Source organism: Dermacentor andersoni, chromosome 1 (genome assembly GCF_023375885.2).
Source record: "Dermacentor andersoni chromosome 1, qqDerAnde1_hic_scaffold, whole genome shotgun sequence".
Classification (NCBI taxonomy): Eukaryota; Metazoa; Arthropoda; class Arachnida; order Ixodida; family Ixodidae; genus Dermacentor; species Dermacentor andersoni.
In genome coordinates this window covers 257,195,119-257,220,835 of record NC_092814.1, presented here as the reverse complement: position 1 = coordinate 257,220,835, position 25,717 = coordinate 257,195,119, and the positions used below count along the sequence as shown (strand labels likewise).

Genomic DNA, 25,717 nt, shown 5'->3' with positions numbered 1-25,717 from the left:
GCATTTAGATGGGGGCGAAATGCAAAAACACCCGTGTACTTAGATTTAGGTGCACGTTAAAGAACCCCAGGTGGTCGAAATTTCCGGAGTCCTCCACTACGGCGTGCCTCATAATCAAAGTGGTTTTGGCACGTAAAACTCCATCATTTAATTTTTTAAAGCTTATGTATATACTGGGTGTTCAAAATTAAGTTTTATGGTTTTCTTAATATCAGGCACTGGGAGGCACGTGAAGACCAGCTGTACAAGCATGTGGCCAGGGGGACACAAAGTAAGATAATTATTGCTGTCAGCAGCTAAATTAACTAAAATTGAATAATTAACTTTTTGTTGACTGCAGTAAGTGGGTATGTTTGTATTGAAAAGTTAGAGGCAGTTGTGTTTCTACAAAGTATCAGTTGGAAGAATTCTTCTAGCATGTCTGTGCTTTGAGATATCCTACTGCAAATTTTAATTGTTGTTTGCATGATTACGCATGCAAGAGAGTGAAGATTGGCACAAAGCTCCTCTGTGATGTGACAACAGGGTGGGGGCATAGGCAAAGATAACTGTTCCCCTTCCCCTCTCGACTGGCAAAATCAAGATATGACAGCACACTGTGCCGTGCAGTTGTTGCTCTTTATTTAAAAAAAAACTTACAATGCTTGGAAATCAGCAGTCACTTTATTTGCATAGCCCAGGCAAGGACCATGTATCTCGGCATGGCAGCTGCTGCCATCGTTATAGGCTGTGCAGTCGCGTGTTATGACAGTGGTTCCGGGTTCTTCGATTTTTTTGTTTTGCCAGTCGAGAGGTGAAGGGGGACAGTTATCATCTTTGCCAATGCGTCCGCCCTGTTGTCAGACTAAACACCGCATGCTAAAGCCACATCACATCAGGGAGCAGCTTTGTGCTGATCCTCGCTCTCTCGCATGCGTAATCATGCGAACAACAATTAAAATTTGGAGTAGGATATCTCGGAGCACAGACACGCTAGAAGAATTCTTCCAACTGATGCTGTGCAGAAACAGGACTGCCTTTAACTTTTCAGTACAAACATAGCCACTTGCTGCAGTCAACAAAAAGTTAATTATTCAGCAGAACTGATAGTTGCGTGAGTTGGTCTTATTCAATTTTAGTTAATTTGGCTGCTGACAGCGATAATTATAATCCCACTTTGTGTCCTTCTGGACACAAAGTGGGATTCAAACAGATGGTCTTCATGTGCCTCCCAGTGCCTAATTTTAAGAAAACCATGAAGCTTAATTTTGAACACCCTCCATATAGCTTTGATCTTGGGAATAAAGATGTTGAATGTTAGTGCCATGTATGCCCTGTGTCTGTTTTGCTCTTGTGTCCCAGATAAGGTGAGCTACACCCAAGCCCTCATTTTTCTTGAGGGAGGCCTAAATACAAATTTTTTCAACCTGTAGCAGAATTGGTCAGTGATATAGAATAACAAAGATTTACGAGTACTGTGAAGAACCCATAACGGCTATTGCCATAAAATGTGTTGCATAGTTAATGTGGCTGCACAGTTTAGCAAGCACTCTGCAAAAATTACTTGAACAAGTGTTTGGTGCAATGTGTCTCAAAGAAATAAACTGCATTGGTAACATAAATTGCACTTTAAGAATGGTGGATTTTAAATTTAACTGCACCTTCAACAAAGTTTTAAAGACTTAGCAAACAATTGGTTGTGAATAGTTTCTGTCACAATCATCATTTGTGCTCTCAAACTAAAGTTTTCAGATAAAGTGATGCATCTGTGGAGTGAAATCAATGAAGCCCACACTTGCCAGTGGCAAAAAAGAGAGAGGCTTCTGCACTGAGCATTTGGAAGATACCTTAGTCAGCAGTGTCAGTGCCTGTGATCAGTTCCAGTGATTGTGTATTGATGTGTGTATGGATATACGTATGTATGTGAGTGTGAGTGGAAGCAAGTGTGAATGCATAATAGCCACAGGTTGCACCAGTTGCTCATTCACTGTCTCATTGCACATCCATGATGTGGTAGAGAGTACGGTAAATGTGAATGGAAGTGAGTGTTCCAAGAATGTGAATATGAATCGAGTATGAGTGAGCATGGAGCTGAATAATATATCAAGTATGAGCAAATGTTAAAATTGTATGTAGATGTTTTTACACATAAAAGTAGGATGTATCGGTAAAACTTTTTAAATAAAGGTGCAGTCTTTAACCCACATACATTCTGTTAAAATTTACGTACTTGATATAAATTATTGCATTACAAAATATTCTCTCACTTGTGAAACACTACTGCTTACCATTTTCTATCACTGACATCAAGGCATGACATACCACTTCCATTTCTGAACCTTGGTTTATGCAACACTGTGAACAACAAGCCGCCTACTTCGCAGTGAGTTAAATGCATTGGATTATAAAGTTTTTGGGCTTAAAGTGTGTACAATTTTTTCACGTCTTGTGCAGATGACTGAACCTCAAAGCCAAGTGGGGAGGATGCAACGTAAAAGAGTGGTCGTGATTGGGGCTGGTGTCATTGGCCTTTCAACAGCCTTGTGCATCCAGAACAACATTCCAGGCACTTCTGTTACAGTCATTGCTGATCGTTTCATTCAAGACACACTAAGCTTTGGTGCTGCTGGATTCTTCCGTCCAGATGAAAATATAGGACCAACACTTGACATTACAAGGTGTGACTTAATGCAGATTATACCACTTAAAGTTTGAAGTAGTGATTTTTTCCTCAAGTCAAACTTGCACACTGGCTCTTTTAGTTACTTTTAAAGGAAAACTACAGCAATTTTTTCTTGGTCCGCGGATCTCAACAAAACTTATTTTGAGTGTTCTCCTAGTCAGCTTGGTCGTGTGCACTGAATGACTTGACTGAGGGTTGTGTACTTTTATTCAAATTAAAGGCTGGAATATGCACGCCTAATCTGTGCCATTTAACAAATCGACATGATGTCGGCACAGAAGCAGCCATGCTGGTTTTAGCATCTTGTAAAGCTTCTCTGCACAAGTTGTAGGACTCTTATTCAGCAATGTGTAATTTATCTGCGGGCATAAAGGTTTTGGCGGCAACATAAAGTTCATGAAGCAATCTTTTGTTCTTGTTTTTTAATACTTTTGTTTTGTTTTTTCCTCGGAGTAGTCTATAGACACATGAACAGTGTCTGCACATGCGTGTCTTTAGGTCACCACTAGCATCGTGCAACATGGCTCTCTGGGCTGCCCAGTTCAATTTCAATGTACTGTTTTTTGCTTATTTAAAATTACTTCTGTGTGCTCATACAAGTAGAACGATCTTGCATGTAACTAGAGTTGCTGCGAAAACTAAAAAACCAGTTCCCTGACATTGTAAAGAAGTTGCACATTGTAAAGAAATTGCTGTAGTTGACAGTTCACCTAGAACTCGGTGACAGCATGGTGGACAACAGCTGTGCGAGCTGTGAAAGCAGCAGATCGGCAGTTTACACAATTTTGGTACAGTTTTTCACTGAAGGTGTTGTTTGTTATTATGGATATGAGTATGAGCCTTGCAAGTGAGCAGTAAGAAAAACAACTTCAAATTTTAGTTAGGGTTATCAGTATTTTAGTAAAATCAATTACAGGCATGCATACCATCATATTTTTCTGCATTATATATAAAAACATTAAGGAAAATTATTACCACAGAAGTACATTAACATCTGATAAGTTCTCCGTATGCAAGCTTGTAAATGTTTTTGTGAAGTCTCAAGGATGTATTTTGCCTGTCTAATCCAGTGGAGCTACCTGAGGTGTGATCTAATAATCTTTAGTGCTTGGGCTGTTATAGCCTTCACTTTTGATGATGTCTTCACTTTTAAATTTGCCTACCCACAGGAACTTTGTGACAGTACTGCCAAGCCTTTTGCTTCACTAGTTTATAATATTTTTAAGCCCTTAACGGCCATGACAAATTTTAAAAAACATTTCTAAAGTGCGGAATTTTTTTTAGACCTGCATTTCTTGCACCAGTTATTTTAAAGAATATGATACCAGGGATGCACATTGTATATTTACTGGTCTTGCTGAAAAACATAGGAAAAGCCATTGTATATTATTGTCAAAATTACAAGAAACTGCACATGTACACACGTGCAAAAATTGCAGAAAGTTCACAATGAGGTAACTTGTCATTGGCACCAGAGGACACTCATGATGACAAGTTACCTTGTCATCGGCAGTTAAGGGGTTAATTTCTTAATTAGAACATGAAGAGCATGGATGAGCTAAACCTGAAACACGAAACCAGAAAACCTGTAAATGTTAGCTGTGAATATTCCTTATGTTCATGCATTGTGAAAAATTTAGGTCCAAAGAGTTGTAGAGATTTACATTAGGGAGATGAAACATATCTGATTAAGTTTATAGTGTAAAGAATTTATAGTCTGATGTCGTTAACAGAGGTTTACACAATCTTTGTACCACTTCTCTCTTCTGGTCTTTCCGGTAAATCAGCAGACATTCACTTTGATGCACGGGAAGGAAGGAAGACGACACATTGCTGACTCTTCTGGTTACTTGTCACGAATTCACAATGTTCCCATTGTAAGCTCCTAAACTGGAAAGTGTCACTGAAACAACAGTTGCAATTGTCTGGCAACAACATATCAACATGACACCATTTCTCATTTGGCAAAGGGGTCTTCACACATGGTCACTGAGGCATAACAAAAGAAATTGTGGCTGTACCCATTAATGCACACAAAGCACAAGCTTCACCATTGTAATGCAAACTGTTTTACAGGTTTCCACAAGATACAAGACATTGTGCACTCCAAGTAAAAAAATAAAGAATGACAGAATGTAAGGATTTAAAGGAATTTTTTCTTACATTTGATAGCTATTGCCACTTTTCAAAGCAATCGCAAAAGTATTACCCTAGGGCAGCAAATGGTTGAAGAGCACTTTTGAACATCCTGACCACATGAAGAAAATCAGATGCAGTCTTTTAAGATAAAATTTTGAAACTTATATCGCATAACAGTTCCAATCTTTTCACCTTCATTGTGAACAAGGGTAATCGGCATGGTTCCTGAAATGACCATTCTGATTTTCCCTAGGCCTTCTTTTTTTTTGGGGGGGGGGGGGGTCAGTGCTCATTTATTCTTCAACATTTTATTTATTTATTTATTTATTTATTTATTTATTTATTTCACATGCCCACAATTGCCAAGGCATTATAGAGGGGAGTGGGGTACATGTGAAAAACAATACCAATGATTACTACGAGTTTATATAATGCAAGCGACATGTGGAGTGGACGTAATCATTAAGAAATAAAATAACAAGAATACTATGACATTCAAAATTCAACCTAGCGACATGTGAACTAGGCATAAGGAAAATACGGCGCGATAGTATTTGCACAAATACAGTGCATGTGGCCACGAGCATGGTCACAGCTGAAAAAAAGCAAACAAGGTTCGGCAGAAAAGTGCGCTGTCTTCGATTGACATGATATCATCAGGAAGGTGGTTCCAGTCGTTCGTTGTATGTGGAATAAACGAATATGAAAACCTTTTCGTGTGACAAAAAGTGCCTCTTACTTTATGACGGTGATCAACTCGAGGTGACAGATAAGTAGGTGCTAGAATGAGCTCACTGCTAAGGATATGATGATGAAATACTTTATGAAATAGGCATAAGCGAAAAGGCTTTCTGCGCAGTGATAAAGATGGTAGACACAAGTTGCTTTTCATAAAAGTTATGCTAGAAGTACGATTGTAGTTTGAGTGAATGAAACAAGTGGAATTATTCTGAAGCATTTCAAGGGAATCAAGAAGAGTAGCATTGTAAGGGTCCCAAACAGCAGCAATGTATTCCAACTTAGGTCGAACTAGTGTTTTATACAATAGTAGTTTTATTGATGAAGGGGATTTGCTAAAGTTTCGCCACATGTAGCCTAACATGCGATTGGCGTTATTGATTATGGAGTCGATGTGACATTTCCAGAATAAGTCAGATGATATAGTTACACCTAAATAATGGTAGGATGAAACTTGTTCTAGCTGGACGTGGTTAAGCATATATGCAGGCTTACACACGTTGCGTCTTGTAACAGTCATCAGCTTGCATTTCTTGGGGTTTAGTTCCATGAGCCGGTTTTTACACCATGAGGCGACATTATTTAGATCAGTCTGTAGGATTTCCTGGTCCTTATCGTCACCGTACACAGTCATCAGCATATAAGTGAACTGAAGATGACACACAATCGGGCAAGTCGTTAATGTATATTAAAAGAAGTAATGGACCTAAAACAGAGCCCTGCAGAACTCCTGATGCTACGTTAATTAAGGGTGTATTATGACAGTTGACAGAAACATACTGTCGGCGATTGATTAGGAAGTATTCAAGCTAGGTAAGCACATTATGGTCAAGGTTTAAAGAAGAAAGTCTGCATAAGTAGCACATGAGTAAACGTATCAAAAGCCTTTGAGAAGTCTAGAAAGGCGCAATTAATTCTGGAATTTTTGTCTAGTATAGAGTGCAAGCGGTGAATGAAAAGAAGTGATTGGGTTTCACAAGAAAACTTAACGCCTGAAGCCGTGTTATGATGATGTAAAGGAAGAATTTGATTCCAAAAAGTTAGATATGACTGTACAATACGTGCTCCGTCAGTTTCCAAGGGATACTTGTTAGCGAAATGGGTCGATAATTTAATGGAGAATGTTTGTTGCCTGATATATGAACAGGAACCACCTTCCCAATCTTCCAATCAAAAGAAAGGATACCATGATGAAGCGATACCATGATCAACATTCACCCTTCACTAAGGCAGTCAACCAACTTAGTGAAGTGACTACATTGAATACCCAGGGGCCATATTCTTGACTGTTCACGTTTAGGGACACTTTAACTTTTGCGTGATATAGCTTCTAGCTTCTGGTATGATGCCGCACTGGAGTGATGGGTGTTCTGCCCTCTTGCTTGTCCAATCAGTGACTGCTGAAAGTGATACCATTGAAAATGATTGACACAGAATATGGCTAGCTGCAGCTCGGTACCGATCTTCTCTTTGCTCTTTCAGCTGTGCTTAGTGGTTGCATGCAAGGGGACAGTGGGAGGTGCCTTTGATGATGTTTTATGATGTTTCACCTACAAATAAATACATAAAATGTGCCCTATCTAACATATATTGCGTGTTCTTTGATATGGCTCTGTTAACAGTGCTTCTTACACATTGCTCTTTTTTTTTTATCCTTTCAGAGAGTGGTTCAGAGCAACATTCAGACATTACGAGTTTCTATTGCGTGGCAGCACTGCTGAAACAGCTGGAATCAAGACGCTTTCTGGCTATGCCCTCAGTTCAAGCAACCCGGAGAAACTTGTGGTATAACCAATGAAATTAAGAAAGGCTTGGGAGGGGGCTAGTTTGTATTCTATAACAAGTATATAAAAGCACGAATGGAAGATGTTCTCACTTCTGCTTCCCATTGTTAATGTTTCAAACCTGTTGAAGTCCTAGAGTGAAATAAATCAATTTTAATGTAGTTGCTATCACTGATATGCAGGTCAGCACATCAATATGTATTCTGAAAGAAGACCCTGAGGTTTTCATGAACAGCATAAATTATAAACTCTGCTATGATGGAGTGTCAACACAAGATTTTTTCCTCGTTTTTCTATAATCGAGAGCTGTCAACGCATAATTGCAGTATTAAGCCTGAATTCCTTAATAGTTGCAACACCAAATTAATTATATCATAGTGTTTTGAAGGGACACTAAAAAGAAACACTGTCATTTTGGTCTGACAAGGTATTCCTTCAAAACTATTTTTGCTAACTTCACTGTAATAGGTTGATTGTTAGAAAGAAAATGAAGGTCAAATTTCTGTTTTCTGAATTTTGGGCTGGAACTCCACACCTCCACATTAGTGTGACGTCATGGATTTCAAAGTATTTTCTCATATTTGGGCCATTGTGGCTCAGTAAAACCTCTTAGAAACTGAAGTTCAATCTTTGACTCTTTCAGAATACAATGTGGCCCATTTTTACTGATAAAAATATTACCTGAGCCCAAACAGACATTGTCAAAATCCATAACATTGAACTTGTGTGTGAATTTCAAGGTGGCGCCATTCTTGCTTCTTTTCTGGCTTACAAAGCCTCTTCTCGTAGTAAGAGTGGCTTTTCTGTGTTGTAAAATGGTAATTTACAAATAAAACAAATTATTTTTCTATTTAGTGTCCCTTTAGTGCTACCACTTCAAAACACATGCAAGGTGCAGCTTGGTTTCGAGATTTAAGCAGGCCCAAGATTTAATCATGGAAATTGGAGGTGACATGACAGCCCACTGACGTACGAGTCCAGTGCAGTGGTTGTGGGCTACACTGCGACTGGCGCATCTAAAGCTGAGCATGTTGAGCGTTCGACAGGATGACAGGAGAGAAAGTGAAAAGGGCACTCAAGGGTGCACAGCAATTGCATCGGCACCAACTGGCCCAACTTTGTTAATTTCTCTTCATTAATTACTCAATGTTCCCAGAGAAGCGACCAGCTTTATCCTCTGCTGAATGTGGATGTGAAGCAGGAACGAATGGTCGATGTGGTTGAGTGCACCCAGCTTTCAGAAGCACAGTCATGGTTTATCTCATGAGCAGTGCACCAGGCTGACTGACATGCATGTCAGCGATGTGTGGCATCCACCTCCGATATCTATAATGTAGACAGTGAGCCTGCTTCGAGCCCATCAACTGCACTTGGTGCTTATTTCGAACCAGCCACATAAAAAAATGCAAGAGACTTGTTCAACCTTGCCAGAAACGCAACCCGATATTCAGCAAAGCTGTTACTTTTGTATGGTTGTATAAATAATTATTTTAAAAGCCTGTAACTAGCCAAACAGTAACATTTGCCCACACACCACCCATCGTGCCCCCATCCGGTCAAATTCAAGCTTGGTGGTGCATTTGCTTCTTCTGGGAGATTGGGAAAACAATTGTGCAGTGCTTTTTAGCATTCCTATAAGTAATTTTCTCCAAAGGCCATAATTAATGCACACATTTTAAACTTTGCTTGCACATCGTCCATTGCATACCCCTCATTATTCGCAGCGTTAACTTGTTGCCGCATTCATTTCAATATATGTGCTTCTCAAGAGGGAGAAAACGAGTATTTAGTAATTGTTCCCAAAGCACCTAATTAACTGGCAAACTTTGCTAGGGTATCACCCTTAACATATATACTCCTCATTCACTCCAAATGTAAACTTGGTGATACTTTGGAGTGGTTGTGTTTGTAATTTTCTCCAAAGCTTATTCTATTAACCCATACACTTTAACTTTGCATACACATCACCCATAACATGGCATTAATCCCCATACTAATTGAAGCTCATTCAACAAATTTAAACTCTGTTCTACATTTTGTTCTTCTAGGACATTATGTGCATATAATGCTTCTATAATGCCTATTAGCAGTTTTCTCCAAAGCTTGTTACTAATGCACACACTAAACTTTGCCTGCATATCACCCATAATGTGCCCCCCATTTCCTGGAAGTTTAAACTCACATTTATTTCACTCAGGACAATGGTCAAACATTCTACACATATAATAAAATACCTTTAATAAAGGAGCAGAAAATATGTATTTAGTAATTTTCTACAAAGTTCTAATTACCCACACACTTCAAACTTTGCCCACACATCCATTCACTCCAAATTTAAGCTCAGTGCAGCATGTAGTTCTCCCAGTACATTTGGAAAACCTGTGTATAATGCTTCTATAACACTTTGGAGTGCTTGTATTAGTAATTTTCTCCAAAGCCCGAGATTAAGCCACACCACCCACAATGAGCTGGCTAATTTCCTGAAAATTGAAGCTTACTGTCACATTTACCTCTCCCAGGATAGCGCTAAAACATGCATATGGCACTTTCAATCGCTTATAGTTGCACTAACTGCTTTATTTTATTTCTATTTTATTTATTCACAAATACTGCTGTCTCCATTTCAAGACATAGCAGGAGTGGGTACAGATTTTAGTACAAACAAAAGAACAAACACCAAGATTTTACAAACAGATTAACAGGTGATATGATGAGGTTATTCCCCAATTAACTAGTCTCTAGCTATAAAAATGTAATAATCAGCAATTTTCTCTGCACTAAAATAATTTAGGCCTTGCACCGTGTTTATGGAACTTATGGCTACCTAAAAAAAAAAGCGAGACAAGGTTTTTGTTCAAGTACTACTCCATTTATTGCTCTCTTTATTATGTAGCAACATGCCTGCTGGGAAAGGAACTGAAAATTATGCTAGCTAAAATATGCTGCTCATTCTGCAATTTTCTTACCTGTAGCACTTTTTTCTTTTTGATGTAAGCTTTTAGGTTTCGTCAAATGTATATTTACAATTTTATTTTGTATGTTGAAGAGACATGATTACTTAAGTGACTTTCTAAAAGTGCAACCTCGTATTGTTCCTGGTTTATGGATCATTGCTTCTTTAAATTGCTTTTTAAATAGCTGTTGCAGTCTTCATAAAACCTGTATTTTCATATGCATGTAACCTTTTCAAAAAAAAAGGATAAGAAATTTACTGGCCACGGCGGCCACATTTCGATGGGGGCAAAATGCGAAAACACCCGTGTGCTTAGATTTAGGTGCACGTTAAAGAACCCCATGTGGTCGAAATTTCCGGAGTCCTCCACTACGCGTGCCTCATAATGAGAAAGTGGTTTTGGCACGTAAAACCCCATAATTAAATTTTTTTTTACGTTTTTACTAGGTACAGATGTTTTCTTGAACTCATGCAAGCAAAAAATAACTAGAAGTGAGTGTACAGTGAGCGAGGAACAGAGGCATGTTGTATGTAAATGCTTATCACATTATCATAAGTTGTACCCATTATTCAGTCATTGCCCCTGCCTCTCTCTATGTCTCTACAAAGTATCAATTGTATGTAGAATATATCTAGAAGTCATTCAACCCTGCAAAATCCCTGTAGCCCTTATGAACTGCTGCTCACAGAGTGCATAGTCTTACTGTGTGAAGAGTGCCGTGAATCATTGTTCCTGTTTACTTGGTCATGCTCTTCATGACAGCATGCATGTGGTATATATTCTGAAGACAGTGAGCTGAACCATGCTGCCGTCTGTAAGGCATGTTGCTGCAGCAGCAGCAGCAACTTTAATCTGAGAGAGCTTAAAGGAACACGTCACCAGTATTGCCTTTGATTCATATAGCGGCACCATGTTTGATAGCTTCAATAGGGATGGGTAAATACTGATTGCCTCAACACTGTTGTTAAACCTTTGTGAAGCATCTAAGTCGTTAGTTGGGCTCATTCGTTGGGGCAAATTTCATGAATTTCTGATAGACAATGAGACATTATCATTCTCTCCCATTTCTTATAGAAATTATTGTTTCAGGGGACGGTAATGACTTGGCTTGTTACATTATGTGTGTTGCCCTTATGTCATCGTTGTATTCTGTGCTCAAGACTTCAGTGCAGTTGACTATTGTGTAGTAAAACATGGCAGGTTAAGAAGTACCAAGCATTCTGCATGCACAAGAAGTTTTGCAACTTTAAGCACGAGTACTTGCACTACATTTACTGTATCGTGCGGGCTGTTCGGGGACACGTCATGTGTCACTTGCTGGTGAAAGTGAATCGCCCAGCGTTTATTCACTGGTTTTATACATGATCCGCAGGAGAGGGTAGTACCCTCTTTCCTGGGGGCGTATCTCGCCACGAACATAACGCACACAGATTAGAATACAGATTATGATAGTACATCCCCTTTCATGAAAAAAAAAATGTAAGACAAGGAGAGTGTTTTAACTTTGAAAGCAAAACAAACAATGAAAACACGAGCCACTTGTACATAAAAAGTACAGTACATCAAAGATCAAAACACTGAATATAGTCGGGCACCTGTTCAAAGTTCTCGTCATACATTAATTGTTGAGTCATAAGAAGCCAACATACACTGACACCGAGGACAACATAAGGGAAATTACTTCTGCTTAATAAACGAAATAAAGAAACGATAGATTAACCCTTTCAGAGTCAATGACGTAAATATATGGTGCCGCGAGAAAGTCCAAAATGGTCGATGCCGTATATTTACGGCACCGCCTGTACGTTTAAAACGCAAGCCAATTTCCTGACTTTTTCTTTTCTGGCATATGCTGCCACTATGTGGGAATACAGGGAATATTTTTTCTCGCGCTTCCCTTTCTCGGTTTTCATTGCACGGTTTGTTTTAGAGCTAGTTTGCTCTGGCGCGTCTATTTACTACCGCTCACGCATTGGCACGCGGGCGGGTGTCGGTTTGGGTTTCGTTTGGCGGGCGGTTTTGGCTTCTTGCGCTCGCAAAACTGATGGCTATCTCGTTACTAATCGCTCAAAGGGCGACCGCCTGATTCTCGCTCATTTAGTGCTCACAGGGGTGCGCATAGGAAGGATGCCACCGTGCATGCGTTTCCCTTTTTTTTTTTTTTTTTGGAGACTCGCAATAGCTAATCGCCTGTGGCTGGCGATAAGATGAAGATTAGTAGACACTTGCGAAATATTGTCATGTGCACATTTTCTAAGCCTTATGTGTATAACAATGCATCAATCTTTTTATTCTTATAAGCTTATTTTCTTTTTTTATTGTTAGTCATGAATAAACAGTACATATATACCAACGCAAAATATTTTTTTCTCACTTACGGTCACCCTAGAAAAATTACGGTAAATGTTTTTTAATATAGGTCCCTCAGACTAATTGGAATCTGCAATAAAAAAAATAGACCCTGGACAGTCGTATGTGGTGAAAGAAATCGACCCTCAAAGGTTAATGGAAATGAAAGTGGATGAAAAAACAACTTGCCACAGCTGGGGAACGATCCCACAACCTTCGCAAAAGGTTGTGGGATCGTTCCCTACCTGCGGCAAGTTGTTTTTTCATCCACTTTCATTTCGATTAATTTATCGTTTCTTTATTTCATTTATTAAGCACAAGTAATTTCCCCTATGTTGTCCCTGGTGTCAGTGTTTGTTGGCTTCTTATGATATGACTAATAAAAATAGGGCCCCTCGGTTAACCTCCCTTTCTTCTCATTAATTGTTGAGGTGGCCTACGTTGTCTTGTGGTCCTCCGGGGAGCCGCCAATTGCTGTGAACCTGTCGGCACAGCGCTCGCTGTGCTGCGGGAATTTTGTGGCATGTCTCGATCACGCTGTGCGCATGCAGGGGCAGCGCTTTCTTGGATATTGTCTTCATCGTCGTAGTGAGGGCTGCTGAGGTGAAAAGGCTCTTTGGTTGGCAATAAATGCTCGCAATTGCGTCGTAACCACTGTCCGTCTTCAGTCATCACTACATAGGACCTTGGTTGACCAGACGACCAGAGAACTTCAGCTTTTCTCACCCATGAGCCATTTTTTATTCTGACAGCGTCGCCGTCAATCAGTGGCATGCGTGGCCTTCTTGAGTAGTCAGTTTGCTGACGTTTGTCAACCCGCTGACTTTGTCCGATCTGAATTGGCTGGCAGTGTTGTTCGAGGGTTTCGTCCTTGCAATATTTCTGCTGGTGCTCTGCCGCACTCCAGTGGAGTTGACCTGTACGGCTAAAGACCAAGCCAAAAGTCTTGTTTGGTTTCACTGGTTTTCTTCAAGATTCTCTTCACCACTTGTACTCCTTTTTCAGTGAGTTCACTGGAGCAGGGGAAATATGGGCTGGAAGTGACGTGTTTGAAATCGTAGACTTCTGAAAACATTTTAATTTCTCTACTGGAAAACTGAGGTCCGTTGTCAGTGCATACTTCTACCGGTATGCCATATCTTGAAGATATGGCACTGGTTGCATCCACAATCGTTCTTGCTGAAGTGTCTGCGAGCTGTTGGACTTCGGGAAAATTGGACAGGGCATCATAAAAGCACAAGTATGAACGATTTCTGTAGTTGAAAATGTCAATGCCGATGTGGTACCATTGTTGGTCGGGGACCGGGCGCATAATCAAAGGCTCCTGTGGCAGCTTATAAGCGTGCTTTTTACATGCAGCACATGCTTGCACAAACGTCTCGATGTCGGCGTTTATCCCAGACCAGAAGACGAGTTTCCATGCCCTTTCCTTGTATTTGTTGATTCCCATATGGCCTTGATGGATTCTTGCAAACATTTCGTGCCTCATAGTCGTAGGAATCACAACTTTGCAGCCTTTCAAGAGGACCCCTTTCACTTCAGATAGTTCAGTGGTGGAAGACTTAAGTGGACCTTCAATTGGCTCCCCGTTCTCTAGGTGTTCTAGAACAGCGGCGAGCTGTGTGTCATTCCGTGTCTCGGAGGCCAGTTTTTTCCATGTGTTCTTGCTGATGAGGGAACCGACTACACTCACTGCATGTACTTCGATGGCGTCTTCGGCGTCATCTGCTGTGCCAGTGAGCAGGGCCCTTGACAGCATGTCCGCCAGCAAAAGTTGTTTTCCTGGAACATAGCATATGGAAATGTCATAATGCAACTGGCGCAAAAAAATTGCTGCAATCTGGGCGGCATCTCACCTATCACTTTTTGAGAGATAGCATTCAATGGACGATGGTCTGTCTCGACAACCACTTTCTTCCACCCATACATGAAATGGCTGAACCTTTCACAGCCAAAAATGATGGCCATTGCTTCCTTTTCAACTTGTAAATAGAATTGCTTCATCTCTGTAAGCACTCGGGAGGCGTACGCAACCGGCTTCCATGCACCATTGTGACTCTACAACAGGGCAGCACCAATTCGGTTTTGGGATGCGTCACAAGATACCTTGGTTTCTTTTTTAGGGTCAAACACTGATGGCAGGGGCTGTTTGCCAAGGTTGTCACACAGCTGTCTGCATTCTTGCTCGTGATTTGCCGACCATTTGAAAACTGTGTCCTTTTTTAGCAGGCTTCTGAGGAGCGTTGTCCTTTCCGCCAGTGCTGGCAAAAATTTTCCTAAATAGTTGACGACACCCAGCATGTGTTGAACGGCGAGCTTATCGCTCGGTGAGGGCATTTGCAGCATGTACATTACAAGAGCTTGGACGGATTCCTTCGCTTATCACGTCCTCGAGAAATTCAATGTGTTGAACGCCAATTGCACACTTTGCTGGATTGAATGTTAGCCCTGCATGTTCTGCCGCTTCTAGTACTGATTTGAGACGTTGGTCGTGCTCTTCCTGTGATCTACCTCACACAAGTATATCATCGACATACACTGTTACGCCGGAGAGTGCGTAAAAAATTTCACTTAGTGGTGGCTGAAAAACTTCGGTAGCAGACGATATTCTAAAAGGCAGTCGCAAAAACCGATAGCGACCAAAGGGATTTGCGAAAAGGCATATCCTAGACGTTTCTTCATCTAAGGGAATCTGATGGAATCCGGCGTATGCGTCAAGGCAAGTGAATACTTTTGCACCGGCCAACTCTGCTTCTATATCTTCCCGTCCAGGCATTTCGTAGAGTTTACACTTGAAGCACTGATTTATTTTTCTGGGATCCATGCATGCTCGCAGATTTCCATCCTTTTGTACTAGAACAAGGAGACTCACCCAATCAGTTAGTTCGGTGACTTTTACAATTATTCCAGCTTTCTCCATGCATGCCAACTCGTCCTAAAGTGGTTCCTCTAAGGCCAGTGGTACCTGGCGTGGTCTCTGGACTACTGCCGCAGCGTCCTTGCGGAGAACCATGTGGTAGGCACGTTTTACGCAGCCGATACCGGTGAATAGGTGGCGAAAGTTGCCGACCACTTCTTCAGAACTGTTCCGCGACACGCTGTTTACACGTGAAATAAGACCCAGGTGCTCACTTGCTTCAAGGCCTAGGATGGCTTGATGCCAATTTCGTGCTACAAAGAAGGCCAGAGGGGCAATGCGGCCATTTAGAGTGACTTCTGCACGCATGACGCCGGACAGATTAATGTCATTAAATATGGTTCACATTTTTTTCTTCACCTTGCAGAATGGAACAATGAAGGAGCTCTGTGCTGGCCTGAGATCACTTGATGAGCAAGAACTGAAGAACTTTCCTCTGAAGTACAAGTAATGCCCTTAGCTTCATTAAAGTAATTGTCATTAGATCTCAAGGAAAGGAATTAAGGGAAATGAGGCAGTGCCACCAATTTCTGTCTGTTGCTTTTTATGTGATAGAAATGATAGGGTTGATGTCATGTCCCGGAAAGACAGATGTGCTCGCACACACGCTCACGCATGCACACACATGCGCACGCGCTTTCCCGGCCAGTGGCGTAGCCGGGGGGGGCTACTGGGCTCCAGCGCACCCCCTCCCCCCCCCCCCCAAATTTTTATGGCTGGCGCCCTGCTCCCTTTTATGCCTGGCACGTCAAAGGCGCATATCCTTCGAATGCCTGCTCCAGACAAGTACAGGATGGTACACGCATTCAAGCAGACCAAGGGCCTGCTCAAAGTAACAGTTGTATTATTATGCATGAAGCATGGGAAACTTAACAGGGAATATTGGAACCTTAGCCCCCCTTCCCCGAAAGAAAATCCTGGCTACACGCCTGGTCTCGGCCACCTGAAGCCCACTATAGGTGGCAAAAATGAACACTGAACTGGTATTTTGCATACACCACATGTAGCCTGCCTTTGTTGAAAAATATGTGCTATGCTGGAGCACTGGCACGTAAGCACAAGATACAAAAAGCACTTTGTAACGCAGGCAACACCTCACGATACACTAACCACAGCATATCTGATGGTGTAACCATAGGTGCAGAAAAAATTTATACTTCAGCATGTCTTTTTGCATAGTAAGGTTGGAGACTACCTACCAAGTGCACTCTGACATGTCCATATGTCACAGCACCCACATGCCTCCTAGCATTAACCAGCAAAGCTAACCAATAAGCGTCCCTGCAGCATTGCAAAGCTGTCACCTCACTTTGGCAATTATTCTCCGATAGCTTCTGCTCAATCTTTTTATAAAACTACATCATTTGAGAAGCACAAATTTTTTTTTTTTTTTTTTAGTTGGTCACCGTAAAGATAGACTGCTGTTAAACTTCCAATTACCATGCCTGAACCTTGGTTACCCTAGCAGCTCGTAGCACTGTTGCCTACATTAAGCCCTATTCATCCAGGTAATAACATTTTTGTTTTGCTTTCAGGGAATAAACCATGCTTGCCAATCAATTTGAGTTTTAAACTGGTTGAAGTAACTGCACGTTCATTTAGGCTGTTTGGCACATGTTGTTAAACAGAAGAATTTAAATAGCATGACAAAAGACTCAGGACAGCACACTGGACATAGGAAATGATGAGCATCGTTACAAAAATTGGAGCCTGAAGCACAAAAAATTAACATTGAATTCTGCTGTTTAACAAGATGTATCAACCAGCCACCATGGCACAGGACACTGAGAAGAACCACAGGATACAGCACTCTGTCCTGTGGTTATTTTCAATGTCCTGTGCCGTGCTGTTTAAGTTCTTCTAAAGTAACCTTATTCATATATGCAGACAATGCATGTTTGAAATGTTGAAAGGCCAAATGTGATTATATGTTTTCTTAGTTTGTGGACACAAGTGTGTGGTTGTTCTGCAACAATGTTGGCATGTAAACTATCATGAGGAATGAAAATCATCACTACAAAAACGGTTGTCTTGTGAAGTTGCACTTCAGCAAAACCCAGCTGATTTTCACTGAATCCTACAGCTAAATGGCAGACGTGTTTCATTGTCTGAAAGCTTTCAGGTTCATTTTTCTGCTATTATGTTTTCTCATATGTTTCACCCATTAGAACTGGTGATGAACACAGAATATTTCACTGAGCTTTGCAAAAATAAGAACCCCCTCCCCTCCCTGCCAGTGTGCTCTCTCTTTTCCTTGAGGCAAATTATCACAACAGTTTCCAGAATTGAAATGTTGGAAAAGCCCCTGCCTAAAAACCAGGAAGAGTGACGTGTGCAGAGCACTACCGGTGTTGAAAGTTTATGGGGTGCACGATCTGTGAAACAGACGGAATATACATGAAGCTTGCACATAGCCTGAAATTCAGGCTTGCACTCTGCAGTAGTATGTGCAACCAATACAGCATTCCATTGATGTAGAATCAGTATACTTGAACTGAGCAGAAATTTTGTTTTTTGGAGAACTAACACCCCATAAACTTTTGTCACCAACTGTACAAGGTGTTACAGCTAACTCTGGGCAAGCTTTAAAAAATCCTCGTGCAAGTTACAACTATGCAACCAGCTTAATATTGTTTGCTGTCTTCTTGAGCAACTCAAAGTATCTTTACTATGAGCTTAGGTAATTAACAATAATTAATTAACCAACTATTAAAGCATTCATTTCAATGCAATATCTTCAATGTAGAAGTTGAAGAGCCTATTGAGAAATACCCGAATAATTTCTTTCCATGATGATAGCTGCTGTGGTTTTAATTTTTCCGGACTGCAAAGTGCGAAATTTTAAGAAGTGCCATATGACTATGCGTTCACACGCAGTGACATTGGTGCACTCAAACATGCCACGAACAAATTATCTATGAAGCACGCAGACCGAAGACACAACAGGTCTTGAGCAATGAAGATGGATTGAGTAGTGGTGTTCACTTGCAGTTTTGCCTAGGTATCTTATCGGTTGAAGCAGCGAAATATGCTATAAATAACGCATGGCATTTCTTGAAGCTTTGTTAAGGGCAAGGAGGTTTTGGCGGTGGATGGTGATGTATTGAAGATGACAGGTGTGGCCATCGCCTATCATTTTTTTTTCTTGCAGCCTATACATGCCTTTGGTCTGCATACAGCACCAATCCTTCGTTGGTAGCATGTTTGAGGGCACTAATGTCGCTACGCGTAGGCATGTAGGCACATGGTATTTTTTAAAATATTGCACGCTGTATTTGCATCCCGGAAAAATTAAAACTACAGCAGCTATCATCCCGGAAAGAAATTATTTGGATATTTCTTAATAGGCTCTACTACTTTTACATAGATTTTGCATTGAAATCAATGCTTTAAAAGTTAGTTAATTGTTGCTAATTAGCTAAGCTCATAGTAAGAAATTCATTGAGTTGCTCAGGAGGAGAGCAAACAACATTAAGTTGGTTGCATTCTTGTAACTTGCACGAGGATTTTTTAAAGCTTGGCCCTAGTTAGCTGAAACACCCTGTATAATATGTGCGCATGTTCTTGTGAGCCAAAGCAGAAACTGGCCAGGGTGGTCTGGTCAAGCAGCACTGGATGTGCCACCTTACTTTGATTTTTACTGAAGCTTACCATATGAGGTAGCCTTCAATGGTAGGCATGTGGTAGACATGAGGCTTGCATATGGTTAACATGTTGCAGTTAGGTCCAAGGAGCGCCTGGGCACTAAGTGCACTCATTTGTGGTTTATGTTTCACTTCAGCATATTACATTTAGATGTCTGTGGTGCTTAAACTTGGATGTACTATATGGAATGAAAGCTCCCTCTACGTGCTATATTCGTGTACTATTACTTCCGAGTGAGTATACACAGAAAAAGAAAAGTGGTACAGCATTCAGAAATCATAAGATCTTCAAGCTAACTAGCCTGATGGCATGCTCCCCTTGAACATGCAGCATACTTTTAAACTCAATATGAAAAAAAAAATATTTTTTTTGAAGTTTGTTCTTGCGAAAAAAAAACTTGGCAGCTAAATTCATTATGTTCATCAAGACAATGTAAAAAAGGCTCTTTTATATCAACAGTGCGCTGGTGCTCTTACAGGTATGGAATATTCTACAACAGCATTCTGGCAGACCCTAGAAAGTACTTGAAATGGTTGACTCACAAGTAAGTTAATTTCCGTTCATACTAATAAGAATTTTCGCTTAAGTGTTGCCTTACAGAATACTATGCAACGGTGGGCACATAAAGAACCAAGTTGTCAAGGACCTACAAGACCTTAAGGATTTTAATGTGGTAGTGAACTGCAGTGGTCTCAGAGCCAAGGAACTTACAGAAGATCCACTGCTGACTCCTGTCAGAGGACAGGTTATCAAGGTAATGGGTATTAGAAGTTGTTAACGAGTGTGTTTTCTTCTTAAGAATGCCTTCTGCAGATCCCTTGCTTGCAACTCTAAGAGGGTGAATGAACTTTTTTCATACATTGGGAACCCTGATGTGGGTCAGCTAGAATGAAAAACTGCTCCATATTCAATGACAGAAGGCTTGGTTTTTAAAATGAAGACAAGTGCTAGTGGCACTTACGTAAAGATAAATGTTATCATAATAATTAGTATGCACCTATTAAAATTAATTGTAAACTATTTCTTTCCTGCAGGTGTTGGCTCCTTGGGTGACTCAGTTTTATTATGCCAATGGCTGCTACATTCTTCCAGGGTAGGCATTGCACTTACTGAGTGGCACAAAAATCTTTGTGCATGGAGAGTATTAAGTGTGCCAGAAGAGCAGCATATTCACATCAACAGATTATGACCACCTTCGCTTACTAAATTGCACATTTTGCAAGCATTTCTTTATAATTCCTTTCTCAGCTTCTTGGTTTTGAAATCAGCCTCCAGGTGATTATCCTCCACCTTTCTTGCCGGCATCCTTTCGTGTTCTCTCAAACGTAATTTTTTCATCACCTTCATGCTGATAAACCTGTTTTCTCGTTTTGTAGCCAAGCAATGTTTGTCCTCTGGCTTGAACACAGCTGCACTGCCTGTAACTTTAACTCTCCTGTGGATGTAATTGTCGTAAACTTTCTTTCAACATCTCTCCATGCTTTGGAGTTTACAGGGTTTGATGACCTAGCTTTGCTGTGTTGCAGCAGCCATAGCAGTATTGGATGAGCCCTGCTCGTCCAAGCACTCGCTTCCCCAAAGCCTCGTCCTTGTGTTATTTGTTCTCCTCTCGCATGTTTTGGACAAGAGACGCTTGTTCGCAGCTCAATTGGCGTTTCAGTCAGCAGATGTCAATATGTGCCCAGTGATTTCTTTGTCCTTTACATCTTGAGCGAGTTTTTCATGTGGCAACCAGCACTTTCAAGATGTCATCTGACAGAGGCGATTAGTGCATTGCTGGCCCGTCTTCTGAAAAACAGGCATTTCTTCTACTTCTTCTTTTGACGATGATAGTTCAGACACTGAGGTGTACATCATTTCGGGAAGCGAAGCTAAACGTGATGATGAAGAGGTCAGCAACTTCTTGAGTGAAGAAGACAAAGAGGAAATCTCACAAGACGATATCGCAAATGCGTGTCTGTGGACAAAATTGACATGAACAGCATTCTATCTAAGCCTCCACTGTTTCCTTTTTTTCTATGCTTTGTAAGAAGTTTCCTGTAAGCTTGCTGGCTGAATTACTATATAGCATATCAAGTGTTTCCGGTAGGATGAGCTAGTTTCGATGATAGTCTATGAAATCACCCGGAAAGCAACTGTGCATGATCCCTTGTTTTGAGCCATACCACTCCCTGCCAAAGTTCTCTTAGTCAAATAATGCACTGTTAACATGTGCAGCTAATGTGACAAAGACAAAGGTATCTGTACATATTCCGTAATTTTTGTCCATTGCTAGCAGGTGGCTGGTGCATTTATATTGTGATGTACCATAAATTTCAGATACCTACTTTATTTATTCTATGAGTCGGTTATCTTTTTCTTCATCAAAAACCTGCTTTTCATAACAAGAATATTCACAATCATCAATTAAAAAAATATTCGGGGTAAAAAATTCATTGAAAAAAAAAAAAAAACGGCTAAGGGCTTAATGTAGTTCTGTCAGGATGTGCTTCTGAACTGCTTGATATATGCTAATAAGTGCACCACATTTCAATATTTAAGAGGTGGATGTGGTAGCGGAACTGAATTTTGGCAAGCAGCCTTTGGAGTGTATAAAGCAGCAACAAAACCATAAGGAAGCAATAAAGCTTTGTACTACAATATGAAATGCTTAGGTATGTAACTATGGCATACATATCCCGTCTTACAGTGCTTGCAGTACAACCACTTGCAAGGGTTCCATGATATGACAAGTGTTGAGAATGTCTAGATTTCTAGTTTTTCTATGCTGTCATTAGCACATGTGCATGCCAACATTTAGTTTCGCTTTAACTTTACAGAACAATCCATTTAAAATATGTGTTCACTGGGTCTCACATTGTCATCTATTAACCATTGAACCGTTGAAACACTGTTACGACAAAGCCCAATTTTGATTGTGTATACTATGCTCTTGTTGTCGGTAATTTTCAGGACAGAGTATGTCACACTGGGGGGCACAAAGCAGCTTGGCGATTGGAATATGGAAGTCTCGCAGCATGACAGGGACTACATATGGAACACATGTACTGCAGTACTTCCAAGCCTCAAGGTGCATTCACTCACATAAGTTTCAGTTACATTGAAAACTGGCAGCATGTTGTGAATGTTGAGAGTAAATTATCTAGGTTGAAGATTATCCAGGTTAAGCATAAATGCTAATAGCATGCCTATGGATAATCATGCTTTCTGAGAGCTTGCACTAGGCTGACATGACTTAGGTTTGAGTTGTAATCATGAGTATTTTAAATGGGTATTGACTCTGTGTGTGGCTTTTTTTTTTTTCTTTATTAAATAGCTGCTGACTCCATAACTACATTTTCGTACCAGAATTCCTTGAATGCATACAAAATTGCGAATGTTAAATTCTTTTATTTTGACCATTTCAAAACGCACGCCAAATAGAGTGCAGATTCTTGGTGTATGGTTTGTTTACAAGGGCAGCTCTGCATGTCATGAAAATTGGAGGCAGTGGTCACGTGTTATCACAAACTACTGATGCAAGCACCAGTCAGACTGGTCCAGTGGTTGCAAGCCACACAGTGACCATGTCGCCGAAAGCTGTGGCATGCCACATAATACATTTATTCCTTTCTCACTTTATGCTTCCCCGCATTCGACAAGGCATAATAAGCTTTGTCTCCTGCTATTGCTTCTAACCATCTCTCCCCTGTAGAGAGAGCTTTCAGCAAGACGATTAGATTGCGGCTTGCTGAAACAACCCACGCATTAATGTCAGTGATGCCACATGACGCCCCCCCCCCCCCCCCCATTTTCGTGATGGACAGAGGAGCCCTTGTTAACAAACTGTATGCCAAGAAATTTGGCGTGCTTTTTGAACATGTCAGATTAAATGATGTTATAATTCGCAATTGGTTGCTTGATCTAGGAATTGAGGCCTTGTACTACAATTATGGAGTCGCTGGCTATCTAATAGAGTAAAAAAAAGCGAGGACAAAATTTCGTGTCAGTGCTCCTTTAAAACCACAATTAATATGAACCTGCCTACCACTGTGAAATCTTAAACCGATGAATGCTAAGCTGAAAATTGATTCCTCATTGTCTTAAGACAAATTTCTTATTGAAGAGAAAGAATCTCTTCTTTCAAGTTAAACTCTCGGAAACTACCAGATTGTTTTGCGGTCAAGCGAAACGTCAATTTTACACCTTGAAAGGAAGCACAAACCTTCATTTGATGTCTTGGATATGTTTTACCTAACCTAGTCCTGGATAACGTAAAAATATTCCAATCTGTTTTTATTCCTAATTGGCCATTAGCCCTCCGTGATTGGTCACAATGGTTTGGGCCTCACCCTTATGGGCGGAGCTTGAACTGTTCTGACCTATCACAAAGGGCTAATGGCCGATTCAGAATGAAAACAGATAAGAATAGATTTGCGTTATTACGGCCCTAGTTAGTCTGCGAGAGGGCTTGTTAGCCGTCCGTCTCCTAAGATATATTAGCATTAAGCTTTCTGATAGCAGCAATAAGCTTTAAATGTGTTTTTCAAGCCACCTCCAGCTAATGGGATTGCTGTGGTGACTGGATAAAATTGCTATTTTAAAGTTAGATGCACTGCACTTAACCAACTACATCAAATTTTAGGTAACTTTGTTTCCTTTATATAGTCTATTAATACAGAACTTTCAGTACAGATTACTTCAAGAAAAGCTTGACTAACATTTCTGTGTGGCTTCCTTATTAAGGACGCTAAAGTGATTGAAGACTGGGTAGGACTGCGCCCTTTTCGTCAGCCAATCAGGATCGAGGCAGAAGTTCTTGGGAGTGGCAGCAACCAGTGCAAGGTATTTCTATATGAACATGTTTATTGCACCTTAAAACAGCAGAATCTCAGTGATACAGATATGCTAAAGTAACAGGAAATATTTGTGTTACTGCAGGTTTATATAGAACAGAAACAAAAGTATGCCAAATCATGGTTTTAAAAATTTTCGAACACCTATTGACTCGAACACCTATTGAAGACTCGCAGAGTAAAAATGTGTCATAATTCTCATCATTGCCACTCTACTCTCGACGTCTAACACTTGGAAACAATTTGATTTGCACTTGTAAAGCAATTAATAATGAAAAGTTTAGTGTGAGTTTGGGACCCAAAAATTCTTGACGTGCCGATTCCCACAGTCCACGGGATCTGCATGCTTTTTTTTTTTTTTGTACAACATGAGATATGGTGGAATGGCAGAGATTTATGTACCAAATATACAGTGCTGAAAAAGGTGTTCACATGAGCACTTAAGCTTGAATGTTACAACATGAAATGTGACATGCTCGCAAATGAAGAGAAAAAGGCGCTGAATGTCCCTTTTCATGCTGGAACATTCAAAATTATGTAACACCAACTAGTCCAATGATTCACATTGCTTTAGCTTATTAGCTTCATTATGGTCAATGGTGCACTCATTTCAAGCTGTACTTCTTTTTATGTCTTGAAGGTGGTTCACAACTATGGCCATGGAGCACATGGAATCAATACATCCTGGGGTACAGCACTCCATGCAACACACCTTGTTAGTGACATGCTGCAACATGAAACAGTCAGCATTCTTGCAAAATTGTAGATGTGGCAACTATTCTTTTGTATATGGCATGCTACACTTGAATCATATGAAGCCTGTGTGGGAAAGTGATTGAAATAAAAGCACATTGAAATAAAAAAAATGTGTAGTTTCTTGGCACCACAGAGCCACCTGTAGCAACAGCATTTGTGCACATCTGCCCCTCCTTTTTTTGTTACCCTAGTAATCGTCTGCCAAGATTTCAAACGACACTTTTCAACAAAATTTACCTTTGCCAGTGCACTTGATCTTCTGGCTGCGCAATCATACATCTCACTGCCACTGAACATATATGCTGCTAATGCCGCTCATCTGTCAACACAGTGGTTCACTGCTGTAGCTGTGCAACTTCTCCGTTTGCTGCCGTGCCTTCTATATTTCACTAAAGCCATCCCTCTGAAGGTAAATGCTGTTGAGAATGGCTAGGGCAATTTCTCTGTGCATTGTGCAAGCTGTGTGAAACGGTGAGTTGCCTCATGCTTGCATGTTCATCAGTGCTACCCCTAGTGTGTGAGCTGCACCGGCAGTGGCATCTTGACTGTGGTCCAGTGTCTGTAGTCTAGAACAATCATTTGAAGAATTGCCTTACAACTCAGAAGCGAGTTGTTGTGCAAGAAAAATGTATATATTTTTAATAACATTTAAATGAGGACACCAGAAGACACAGTGAATGTGCATACAAGGTGCCCTCATGTCTTCTAATGTCCTCGTGATTCTTCTTGCACTATACCTTGCTCTGACAACATGGACCACCAACTAGACCAGATCGCAACGCTCATTTCCTTGCATGGCTAGTCAACACTGTGAAGAACACTTCCTTTTATGTTGCTTCTTTGTTTAAAGGCTTTATCAATCTTGTAACATGGGTGCAGTAAAATTTGTGAACATTTAGCAAAGCAATGAAGGGGGCTAGTTGGTGAACGTTCATAGT

The 25,717-nt window shown here is 40.6% G+C and overlaps 1 protein-coding gene across 5 annotated transcripts in view; it reads left to right on the top strand.

Moving 5' to 3' along the window:
* The window catches only part of LOC126547639 (D-aspartate oxidase-like), a 41,033-nt gene extending 16,144 nt beyond the window's left edge, over positions 1-24,889 (top strand). For 3 of the 5 annotated variants that reach the window (XM_050195549.3, XM_055063655.1, XM_055063652.1), the window contains exons 2-10: positions 2,434-2,657; positions 7,201-7,324; positions 15,911-15,990; positions 19,667-19,732; positions 19,789-19,942; positions 20,223-20,281; positions 22,141-22,258; positions 23,914-24,012; positions 24,664-24,889. In XM_050195549.3, coding sequence (XP_050051506.1) covers positions 2,434-2,657; positions 7,201-7,324; positions 15,911-15,990; positions 19,667-19,732; positions 19,789-19,942; positions 20,223-20,281; positions 22,141-22,258; positions 23,914-24,012; positions 24,664-24,789 — 1,050 coding nt within the window. In that variant the 3' untranslated portion in view covers positions 24,790-24,889. Of the gene's footprint in view, positions 1-2,433; positions 2,658-4,738; positions 4,798-7,200; positions 7,325-15,910; positions 15,991-19,666; positions 19,733-19,788; positions 19,943-20,222; positions 20,282-22,140; positions 22,259-23,913; positions 24,013-24,663 lie in introns of all 5 variants that reach the window. The other 2 variants (XM_055063654.1, XM_055063653.1) reach the window with 2 other exon arrangements.
* The last annotated feature ends 828 nt before the right edge of the window (positions 24,890-25,717 follow it).